This window comes from Salvelinus sp. IW2-2015, linkage group LG28 (genome assembly GCF_002910315.2).
Source record: "Salvelinus sp. IW2-2015 linkage group LG28, ASM291031v2, whole genome shotgun sequence".
NCBI lineage: Eukaryota > Metazoa > Chordata > Actinopteri > Salmoniformes > Salmonidae > Salvelinus > Salvelinus sp. IW2-2015.
In genome coordinates this window covers 26,442,271-26,454,764 of record NC_036868.1, presented here as the reverse complement: position 1 = coordinate 26,454,764, position 12,494 = coordinate 26,442,271, and the positions used below count along the sequence as shown (strand labels likewise).

Below are 12,494 nucleotides of genomic sequence, written 5' to 3'. Positions count from 1 at the left end.
GGCTCACAACAAAAAGGGGGATTTTGTTCAATGACTGAATTGAAAGAGAAAGAGAGAGAGGAGAGGGAGAGAGAGGAGAAGTGGGTTCATTACAAGGTCCATGAGGCAGGAAGAATGGCCAGATCACTTACAACACGCTTTAGTTTTTTTGTTCTACCGATGTTAGGAATCTCCTACACGCGTCACGACACGTATCTCGCGACTGTTTCTTCCAATACCTCTCCAAGATCTCCTACATCTTTTTCAGATGGAACCAAATAGCGTGTCACGTCGTGAATTCCGTTTCAATTACAGACCTTATAGGCCTTTCTAAAAGTGTATAAAGTACAGTCAGCTACAGTAGATACCTGTCGTGCTCCAATCACAAGCAAGTTATTTGTAACGACAACAAAAAGAACTCTCGCCACAAAAAACAAAACTTCTGTTTCTACCTCTGTGTGTATTGTCCCCCCCCCCAGAGTGGATGTTTACTAAGGCATTGGAGGTGAAGTGGCTTTCATCAGGGCACCCTAGGGTTAATATCAGCAGATGCATTACTACTGTAACACCAGATGTACAGTACAGTACTACAGCGGACAGCCTCCTCTCCTCAGCTCATACAGAGCACAAATGTACGTACAGTTTTAGTACGTATTGAGTGTACAAAATATATTAGGAACACCTGCTACTTCCATGACAGAGACTGACCAGGTGAATCCAGGTGAAAGCTATGATCCCTTATTGATGTCAATCCACTTCAATCAGTGTAGATGAAGGGAGGAGACAGGTTAAAGAGGGATTTTTAAGCCTTTTAGACAATTGAGACATGGATTGTGTATGGGTGCCATTCAGAGGGTGGATGGGCAAGACAAAAGATTTAAGTGTCTTCGAACGGGGTATGGTCGTTGGTGCCAGGCACACTGGTTTATGCCAAGAACTGCAAAAGCTGCTGGGTTTTTCCCGCTCAACAGCTTCCCGTGTGTATTAAGAATGGTCCACCACCCAAAGGACACCCAGTCAACTTGACACAACTGTGGGAAGCATTGGAGTCAACATGGGCCAGCATCCCTTTTGGAACGCTTTCGACACCTTGTAGAGTTTGAGCCTGTTCTGAGGGCAAAAGGGGATACAACTCAATAGGAAGGTGTTCCTAATGTTTTGTACACTCAGTGTCCATCAGTGTAACACATTTTGTTCTTGCCCTCTGTTTGTTGCAATTTGTGTTCTGAACATCGTACATGGTTCGACAAAGATAATAGATGGACAAAGAGTTCTCGTGTCTGTGCATCATAGCTACACATTACGATCAGACAGAGAGTCGGTGACCGAGGGAGACGGGGACGAGACGTTCGACGGATCATTCCTCTGCACAGTTCAGTGAAAGGTCACTGTTTCAGCGCGGGGATGTGCGCTCGCTATTCACCTGCAGGTTATCACACAGGCGTTCGTATCGGCAGAGGCCGCAAACGACACATGACCTGCACATGCACAACTTCCCAAACACTGATGTTCTTCAACCCTGCTCCTGGAGAGGGATGGCGTGCACACTTTTGTTTTAGCCCAGCACTAACACACCTGATTTAACAAATCGTCAAGCCTTTTGGTTGTTGTCGCTGACAGAGTGGTGTCAGTCCTGGTTTGATCAGAAACCCCGCCCACACATGCTACTGCAGCTCTCCAGGACCAGGACTAAGCGGGGGGGGGGGGGGAACACTGCAGTGGAAGGTTGCTTGTCATGGCATCTCCATGAGGTCTAGGCCTGCGAGTCATCTTCCCAGCTCTCTGTGTGCCGCTCCACTGGCGCATAACTGAACCTGAGATTAGAGGACTGCAATTGCAGAGTGGTATTTATTTGCTTGGGCCTCGTACACTTCACACACACACTATCTGTCGTTCTGCCACTGAACAAGGCAGTTAACCCACTGTTCCTAGGCCGTCGTTGAAAACAAGAATTTCTTCTGAACTGACTTGCCTGGTTAAATAAAGGTCAAATAAAAAATAAATTTAAAAAATGCTCTCTAGATGTTCTCACAAGTGTGTATTTTCTTCTAGTATACAAAAGAAATCAGTGAAACCTTCTGTTTTCCAGATACTTTGAAAGAGACTACGCTCCTGATTATAATTCCACTCCACGCAGCTCTTCTCTAATCTATAGGAGTGTGTCTGTCCGCAGTATATCTGCAGTCGCAGGTCAAAGAGTAAGGAGTGATGGCACAGGATAGTCTTAACGCTCAAACAGAAGACTTCTCTCTCTCCCCTCTCCCCCGGTCCCCTCTCTCCTTCATGCCCTTCTCTCTCAGTCCCCCTCACTCCCTTGCTTCCTCTATCCCCCACCATCCCTCTCTCTCTCAGATGAACTGTGGCATTGGACTGACGCCAGTTTATCTCTTCTTCCTCCTCTCCTCCAAATGTCTCCCCTTCCCTCTCCCTCTCCCACCCCCCGTTTGAACTGTGTTATCGGCTTGGCGGCCCAGTGTTGTGGCGTTCATTGATTCTAGCGCGGCTTCTGTAAAGGCAATTCTGTGTCTGTGGCAGAGCCTTCCTCCGCTGGGGAACAGTAGATTAACTACTGACACTAGATCCATCACACAGAGGCGAGGAGGAGAGGAGAGAGGGAGGAGAAATGGAGAGGAAGGAAAGGAGAGGATAGGGGTAGAAGAGAAGAGGGGGGGCGAGGAGAGGGAAGGGAGAAATATAGAGGGGCGGAACGGAGCGGCGGGGAGGGGGGGGGGAGGGCGCGGGACGAATGGGTGAGGGGAGGGAGGGTAGGCAGAGGAGTGTGTGTCAAGAAACAAGAGGAGGAAGGATATAACGAAGTAGCCGGAAAACATGCATTCCTGATATCAAGCTTGCTGACTCCGTGTTCTAATTTCATGCTAATGTTTCACTGTCTGTGTTGTCTCACCGCCCTCAGGGTTGTCACCATTTCCCAATTCCCCTGGGTACTATCTTGTTTCTCTGTTTGTCCTGTTGCAGTCGTTTGTTCGCAGCCAACCACGTTTGGTGTCCTCTTTCCAGTGTTTACTTCAACGCTCCTTTTTGTATGTGCCACGACAAATTGTCTTACCTGAATATACCTTCAGTCCAACCTATACATTTGTTTATTTGAGATTATACGGTCGCAGGGTGGGATGACATGAGCATTCATTCCCTTTTTAAAATGACCCAGGTTCAGGCATAGGTACTTACACAGATGTGGGATTGGCCAGAGGGAGGTCACATTTACATATGATTCGCAGCCTGCCCTGATCCGGGACAGAGAGATTCTCCAGGACACAGTGGCAACTTCGATCAAGACACAAGCTGCCGTGAACTCAGGTATAACCAGGGTGGGAGTTGGTTACTAGTGATAATTATTCTTGTTTTTATTTTTTTAGTACTTGATCACCGGCTTCATAAAGATCTAAAGAAATGTAATTGGATTCAATACTTATCGTGAGAGAAATAGAATTATTGTGGGAATACTATTAAGAAGCAGGAAAGGATGATTTTGCTAGAAATGAGTGACAGATGACTAAATATTTTTCTGGTTGCTTGAGCTACTAACTACGATTCACATTTAGCTCCTTGATAGATCTATGGTGTTAAGTTTAGTTGTTAAACGGAGGGGGTGCATACATGTGTGCCCTGGCAAGCATACCACCGAAGGCAGGGGTCCAATACATATCTGGTGATACCAATGATTTGTTGGATTCTTCTGGCTAGTTTGGGTTTTATTTCTTTACGGATAGTGTAGTTTTGGAAGAGTAATATCGCTAAAGGCAGAAAGGGCTGTCTTCCGGATAAGCTTGAAGTCGGTGTAATAGAGATAACAAAACAAAACCATTGGCTGTATGTCCATCTAACTCGCTGTGCGTATGTGGCTAGAAGATAACATCTCATACTATAGCTTAGTTGTACTGGACAACCATGGCATGAACATTTGCACATCCACCTATTCTCGGAATTTCTTCATGTCTGTTCATGAGTGGTCATTGTCATTTTCTGTGCTGGAACTTGTTACCTATCGTTTTCTCATACATCTTGTTGACTTGCCTGGCCAGCCTATGTGGAGAGCTCTTGCCTCCAGTATCACAGGATCTTTGGCTCACATAGTCCGGGGAAATAGGGTGTTTTTTTGTTCTCAGAGCATTCCATTCACCAACATTGAGCCTAGTTTTTTCACTCGCTACCTCATGTATTTGTTACCGCGACGAGCCTTATGTGTCCAAATGACTTGAAATGGAAAAAAATCTTCAGCAATTTTACAAGCAATAACATAATACTAGGGCAGATTTGGAAGACTTCAACGAGCCACGAGTCTGAAATTATGGATTAAGTGGATCAAGATGATGAATACGTGTCCAATACCAGGCGGCAGGCTATATTGTAGTAGTGGAGGTAATGTCGGGATATTTGCACTAAGATACTCGTGTATATGCTCTACCACTATAAATTAGGACAAAAACCAGAGTTGAAAGCCATAGTCCAATTTAGCATGTACAACAGATTACAGTCTTGGACGTCGGAAGTTTACACTTTCCTTCACTACAGATTGTTTCTATATTACCTGAGTGCGGTATGTGATTGCTCACTTTCTACACACTGGCACGGTTTGCCTATTTCAGTATTCCAACCTAGTAAACAGGGCTCTAAACAACTTTCACATTTGTCTTTGCCGTCTTAATCACCAAAGATCATTCTGAGAGATTGGTATGATTGCCCAAGTTTACAAGGATCTCGAGCAGATCGTATTCTCTTCTAATTGTATGCATAGGATGACACAACAGGTAAGCAATATACTTAGTTACAATGATTATGGAGACTATAGCTATGACATGGATAATTATAGGTGTGACGAGGCTTTCAGATCTAAGTACGCTCCCGACTGATTAATTCGACAATATTGCCAGTGCGTTTATTTAGCACATGGTCTGAAACACAGTTACTACACTAAAGCTGACTGGTGCTTTTAGAGTTTCAGGGGTTAAAAGTAGGATACAGATAAGTGCACAATTCCGAGAGGTTAGACAAAGGTGGGAAATATCGTCATGGAGTATCATTTTTTAGGAAGTTATATATCAGTCTGCGCATTATCATTGTCTAATAAGTTTCATACGTAACTCATAAGTCTTGATGTATGGTATTTGTTTGGTCTTATCTTTTTTAGATCTATCATTTGCTTCCTTATTATGGCTCGTTATTTTCTTAATGGCTTTATCGTCCAATTGCACTGTGTATTCTTCCACTAGAAATCCTTGGGAATATTTCTCAAACAATATCGAAGTCCAAATCACCGAGTTCTCTAGCTTCAGACACAGAGAAATTCCCTCAACTACAGAACTGAAAATTATATTAAAATGTCCAGGCCCCGACCTTAATTATGGTTGTTAGCTCCATAAGACCGGTAAAGACAACGACTCCAAGTTTTTCATTTCTGTTCATCCCTTGGGAGCAATTTACCCAAACGCGCTAAATGAGCATGGTATTTGTTAAATAAGGAGATCTATTTTTGAAAAAGAATCTAAGAGGATAACCCCGTTGGGCATTTTCGATATAATTCTCCATGCTTTGTTTTTACAAAACCCACCCTCTTAGTTAATCTTTGACCGGACTTATCATAAATTAGATTAATATTTAATTAATTTAAACAACACAACCCAACCTTATTTTACTCAGCCCCAAAACAAACCAAGAAAATTGGAGACCGATTGCATGCTATAAAACACCATGGGACCATGCAGCCGTCATACCGCTCAGGAAGGAGACGCGTTCTGTCTCCAAAGATTAACGTACTTTGGTGCGAAAAGTGCAAATCAATCTCAGAACAACAGCAAAGGACCTTGTGAACCCCCCCACCCCCCCTCTGGCTAACCTCACAAACACTTATACCCCACAAAGCCTCTCCACCCCCCCCTCTTAATAATATAAAATGTGCCGAGGGGATTGGGCTTCGTCGTATATGCTGATTACCAACCAGCTCAAGATTTATCATTAATGCTAGTCGGACGTGCCAAGAAACTTATACTCTTTGCAACACACGTCCATCTCCTATACAGTGTGAAAAAGGACAACGGAGAAAGCTGCCCCTCCCGATAGGACACCGCCCGGACCAGGATGCCGGCCCCCCTCCCCCACATGACTGTTCTTAAATCCGCATTCTAGACGATGTGCTAAGACCTTAATTTAATTGTTACACCCATGAATTGTTCGATTTCGCCAATTTGGAGTCCCGACCACAAATCCTATCTTGTTTCTGATTGAGCTCATAAATCATATACCCAGTTGATGTTAATAATACCCAAATATTAGATATGCATATTCCCACGTTTGTTATCTGACTCTATAGGAATACTCCCCTCTGAACAATAACACCATCTTTCGAAAATATAAACAGATCCAGCCGGAAACCCATGATTGACTACAACTCTGCATACTTCAGCAACATTGCTTATGCTTAACAGATTGAAATCCATATAGTACTGTTGCGGGATTTCACTTAATAAGTTTCATATTCAACGGTGTCAATTCTAGTGATAAGCCATTTCATTCTGGCAGACATTCTAATCTTCATCGAAGCAATATTAAGAGTGTAAAATGTAGGTCACATTAAAACTGAGTAGATTTTGCTGATATTCGTTTCAACTTCTGCATCTGACAGTTTTCAGCCCCCATGCCTGCCCGTATCCCTCCCCCCTCGTACCACCCATCAGCTTCGTTTAGTAATTGTGAAAATTAGTTCTGTGCATCGTGTATGTTAGTAACTTGTCTGTTTAGTTTGGACATACATTTTAGTTAGGATATCTAAGCGGGAACTTCCAGATGATATATATGGCAGCCATTTTGGAGAGGTATAACCATCGTAATGGGAATATAATGGCTGGCAGCTGATGAAAGTAAGATTCAAAATAGATTGCATGAGGAATTATGGGAATAAGGCCTGCAGCAGGACAGAAGATAAACACTATAACAAAATGTGGAAACTTGTCAGGCTGATCCCAAAACCATTCGCGGGGACATTAAATGACAATAAACTGCACTGGGGAGTTAACATGAATTTTAACAACTACAGATTAAATGCAAACACTGCACATGTCGTGTAAAGGTAACACCAAGAATTTATCTCACAACTGGGTGTTAGAACGCCAACCCCTTTCCGTACTTTTGGAGAATATCCGGATCTGAATTAGCAGATAAAATGAGCAAAGTCTAATTAGAAAACATTCAGGTGGGGATAAGATTGTTGTTCACCAGTAACTCCAACACTACTTAGTTTATATATGTTTCAGGACCAGCTTATCAATCTGGCTCTTCCTTCCCAAACATTTGTGGTAAGATAGACTCTTTGTAGAGGGGTTCCGGAAAAGTGGAAAGATTGTGGTGGATGAGCTTATGGCAAGAAGGAACACCATCCCAACCGTGAAACAGGGGGGTGGCAGCATCATGTTGTGGGGGTGCTTTGCTGCAGGAGGGACTGGTACACTTCACAAAATAGATGGCATCATGAGGTAGGAAAATTATGTGGATATATTGAAGCAACATCTCAAGACATCAGTCAGGAAGTTGAAGCTTGGTTGCAAATGGGTCTTCCAAATGGACAATGACCCCAAGCATACTTCCAAAGTTGTGGCAAAATGGCTTAAGGACAACAAAGTCAAGGTATTGAAGTACCAAAAGATTTCTGCAGCATTGAAGGTCCCCAAGAACACAGAAGAAGTTTGGAACCACCAAGACTCTTCCTTGAAGCTGCCAAAAGTGCTTCAACAAAGCACTGAGTAAAGGGTCTGAATACGTACGGTATGTAAATGTGATATATCTGTTTAGATTTTTTTTATAAAGTAATACAAAATCATAAAAACCTGTTTTGCTTTGCCACTATGGGGTTTTGTGTGTGGAGATTGATGAGGGAATTTTTTGAAATACATTTTTAGAATAAGGCTGTAACCTAACAAAATGTGCATAAAGTCAACGGGTCTGAATACTTTCCGAAGTACCACCTGATTCAAATTATTATCAAAACTGGACTATTTGGAAAAGTATTTTGATAATAGTAGAAAATAATACACTGCTAACATACTGGATGTGTCTTTCTTTGGCAATAACATTTTCCGACTCAGATGACAGAGTAAATAAACACACCAGCCCAGACGTACCTTGGCCATGGCCTGTGAGTTGGTGAGAGTCTCTGAAAGGCGTGGGTAAGTGTAGGAGCTGTAGGGGTGTGTCTGAGGGGGACTCTTAAAGGCCCCGCTGGCCCCGTAGGGCACGTTGGGCTCCTGGAGGCCGGACCCCGACCTGGAGCGCTGTCTGATGGCCGGCGTGGGGCTGGTCTGCATCACGTACGACGACTTGGGCCTCTTCTCGTACTCGTCTCTGGACATGCCGCTGTAGCTCCACTCGCTATCTGGGTAGTTGATTTGCTCGCTGTGCAGCGAGGCTCGCGACGGTGTCCCCACCATCGACGCATCCCGGTAGTCCTGACTGGACGAACCGCCTACGGACGCCCGGTAGTACCCCCCTGTCGTGGACCCGGCAGACCCCCCTGCGCTTCCCACCCCGGACCCAGATCCCACCTCGTCGGCCAAGCGCGCCCCCGCCACCTTGCTCTCCAAGTACGTGTGGTAGTCCGGAGGCAGCTTGGCGTAATCGGTCTTCTGAGGCATGGCGTCGGGGTAGAAGGGAACGCGGGTGGCGTGGGTGAGGTGGCCGTTCTGTTTGGGGAAGCGGTAGTGTCTCCCCACGGCCCAGTCCCCATCTAGAGCGAAGCCTTTACCGTCCTTCCTGTAGGGCTCCAGAGAGAAGTCCCTACTGGAGGTGTCCAGGTCACAGGAGTAGCGGGAGTAGTAGTGGCTGAAGCCGTTCTCCTCCGGGGCGTTGGGGTGGGGGTGTGGAGGGTGGTGGGAAGGGGGTTTGGGGGCCCCGGACCCGGCCTGGTGGGGGCCCGTAGGGCTCTCTTTACGCAGGGAGTTGGAACGTGTCACAGAGATGCTGTCGAACTCCTCCAGGAGACCATTGATGGACGTGTCCTTCGGGGGCCGGTTCCCTCGAACGATGGTCTGGGGAACAGACAGTAAACACACAGTTAACGTACTGTAGCTACGCATCGCAGTGAGGAAACCATAGAAATAGAATGGAATAGGAAGATCCATTCTAGTAATTCTATTTCTATGAAAGGAACTACCTGCCCATGCACAGTAGATGGACACAGTTAACGTGCTGTAGCTACGCATCGCAGTGAGGGAACCATAGAAATAGAATGGAATGGGAACGTCCATTCTAGTAATTCTATTTCTATGAAAGGAACTACCTGCCCATGCACAGTAGATGGATAATAAGTAGCTATGATGATACAAAGAAAATATCTGTACTATCAATGGAAATATGAATACAAATTGTTCCATTGAGTAACATTCCTCTGAGGTGCTGTGTATTATGGTGTCTGTGATAAAATGAAAATGAGAGAGAACTGAATGCCTACTTCTCTTACAGCAACAATAGGCATCTCCACACAGCCTGGTCTCATAGACTAAACGTAACATAGTAAACATATATCCAGGACACTCAAATGAGTACGATATGTTACATTTAGTATGGTTACTTAAGACAGAATATTACTTAAGGCAAAAATGAAATGAGTTAGTCGGGGTGGATGGTTAAGCATATAACACAAACGTTTAGGAATTCAAAGGTTGCGTGCTCAAATCGCATCGCAAACAACTTTAGAGTTTGAGCTAATTAGCAACTTTGCAACTTTACAATTTTTTAGCTACTTTGCAACTACTTAGCATGTTAGCTAACCCTTCCCCTAACCTTAACCCTTTAACTTAATTCCTAACCCTAACCTTTACCTTAACCTTAGCCTTAAACCCTAACCCTTAGCCACCTAGCTAACATTAGCGTTAGCCACCTAGCTAATGTTTGCCACAACAAATTGGAATTCGTAACATTTCATACTTTTTGCAAATTCGTAACATATTGTACAAATTGCAATTAGTAAGATATTGTACTAATTGGAGTGTCCCGGATTTACTTTTACTATGTTACGTCTACCCCTGAGTCCAAGTCGCCCCACAACCCCCTGTCAGTGTGAGTTGGAGAAAGGACTAAAAAAGCTACCCTGAAATGTGAGAAGAGGAGAAAGCGAAACGTATATTGGGAAAGATTATGTTCTATCCCATTTCTTCCCCAAAAGATAAGCTTCAACTTCAGTCGGAGGAACTGATCAGGGCACATTAATAATTGTAAGGCGAAAGAAACGCACCCCTGTTTAGGCCAGGTGCTGGCTAGCGGAGTAGAACACTTGAAAAAGACAAGGAGAGCCGCACACTCTAGGAGCTCAGAAGCAATGGTTGAATAACATAATAAGCAACATTTTGACAGACATGTGTCTTATACCCTGATGAAGACATCTTGTCTGTCAAAATGTTAGTTATTAGGTTACTCAATTATTGCTTCTGAGCTCCTAGAGTATGCGGCTCTCCTTGTCTTTTTCACATGAATCATTGTGACATTTGGTGCACTGCACTTACACACGCACACGCACACACACGCACGCAAACCACACACACACACACACACACACATCACACACACACACACACACACACACACACACACACACACACACACACACACACACACCACACACACACCACACACTGCTGCTTCAAACCCCTCATGCAGCTGAAACAACAGCAGCATTGCTCATCCTCTCCTACCCACGGTAAGCTCTTTACACGGCAGAGAGGGCTGCGTGTGTGTGTGGCGTGTGTGTGTGGCGGTGTGTGCAGATCTCTGTGAGGGGAATCAAAGCCCTGTGTGTCTCTGCCTCCAGAGGATCAAAACAATGTGAGGTAAAAACATTAGGGCAGCCGAGGATGACACAGCTTCTCTCTCTCTCTCTCTCTCTCTCTCTACTTGGATTTGAGGGAGATGTAAAAGGACAATGCATCGGGATGTCTACACCTTCTGCTCTATATCCTATAGTTAATGCGTTGTGCCTTGTTCATATAACTTGACCAGGTGTATATACATCTAACGGCGTAACATCAGCACATCAACAGACACACACGACAGCCCGCTCCCCTGTCTGTCACCTAATTGCTACATAGTACACACTGTATGTCATCAACTGTCACATACAGTGCTGTGAAAAAGTACGTGTCCCTTTTCTGATTTTCTGTTTTCTTTCGCATATTCTTGATACTGAATGCTCTCAGGTCTTCAACCAAAACCTCATATTAGATAAAGGGAACCTGAGTTTACAAATAACAACAATAGATATGAGGTTCTTACTAAGGAATGCAGTGTTTGGGGTTTTGCCAGGCATAATGGGACCCATCTCATCCAAAAAGTCGACTCAAGTTTGCCAAAATGCACCTGAATGTTCTACGGACAGATGAGTCAAAAGTATAACTTTTTGGACATTTCACAGTAAGAACATCATACCAATGGTCAGGCATGGTGGTGGTAGTGTGAGGGTTTGGGGATGCTTCGCTGCCTCAGGACCTGGACGACTTGCCATCATTGAAGGAACCATGAATTTGGCTCTGTATCAGAGAATTCTACACGAGATTGTCAGGCAATCTGTCTGTGAGCAGAAGCTAAAACGCAGCTGGGTCATGCAGCAAGACAATGATCCAAAACACACAATCAAATCTACATGAAAATGGCTAAAAAGCAACAAATATGAAGTTATGGAATGTCAAAGTCCAGACCTATTCCCAATTGAGATGTTGTAGCAGGACTTGAAACGGAAGAGTGGGACAAAATACCTCCACAGCGACGTGGGTGACTGATCAACAACTACAGGAAGTGATTGGTTGGCGTCATTGCAGCTGAAGGTGGCACAACCAGTTATTGAGTGTAAGGGGGCAATTACCTTTTCACACAGGGGAATTGAGTGTTGCATAACTTTGTTTATGAAATACATGAAATAAGTATGTAATTGTTGTGTTATTTGTTCCCTTTCTCTAATATTCGGTTTTGGTTGCAGATCTGATAACATTCAGTATCAAAAACATGCAAAAATAAAGAAAATTAGAAAGGGGGTAAATACTTTTTCATTGCACTGTACGTCCCAAACTGTAGGGGTTGTGTCTGGAAAGTACTGTTTTTCAAAGTGAAATCTGTTAGAAATATATAAAGTTTTGTACAGAACCTTTAGAATCAATTTCTATTCAATTCAAGAGATTAATTGAAATTCTAATTCAGGAATTCAATGTGTAATTTGGGAAGGCTGAATTTAATCATGAACACTCACTAATTCAATTGGCAGGGAGCACTGGAGAGTGTCAATTATTTAATAAAACATTAACCTTGTTTGGTTGAAAATCCATAACCTCTGTATAGGAGACAGAAAGAGAGAGAAATGAGGGAGGGCGAGAGAGAGTGAGAGAGAGAAAGCAAGAGAGAGACACACGCAAGGTTAATTGTGTGCCAAATCACTGTCAAGCGTCCCGGCATCACGTAAAGTCGGTGCTGGAAATCTTCCCATTATTTTGAATTTAGGGCTGGTAGTTTGGAGTACCTAGCTC

The 12,494-nt window shown here is 44.0% G+C and overlaps 1 protein-coding gene across 1 annotated transcript in view; it reads right to left on the bottom strand.

Annotated features, from left to right (window-relative positions):
- LOC111954136 (serine/threonine-protein kinase PAK 5) overlaps nt 1-12,494 on the bottom strand; it is a 75,135-nt gene that overhangs the window by 22,226 nt on the left and 40,415 nt on the right. The window contains 1 exon segment of the mRNA XM_070435849.1: nt 8,096-9,014. Coding sequence (XP_070291950.1) covers nt 8,096-9,014 — 919 coding nt within the window.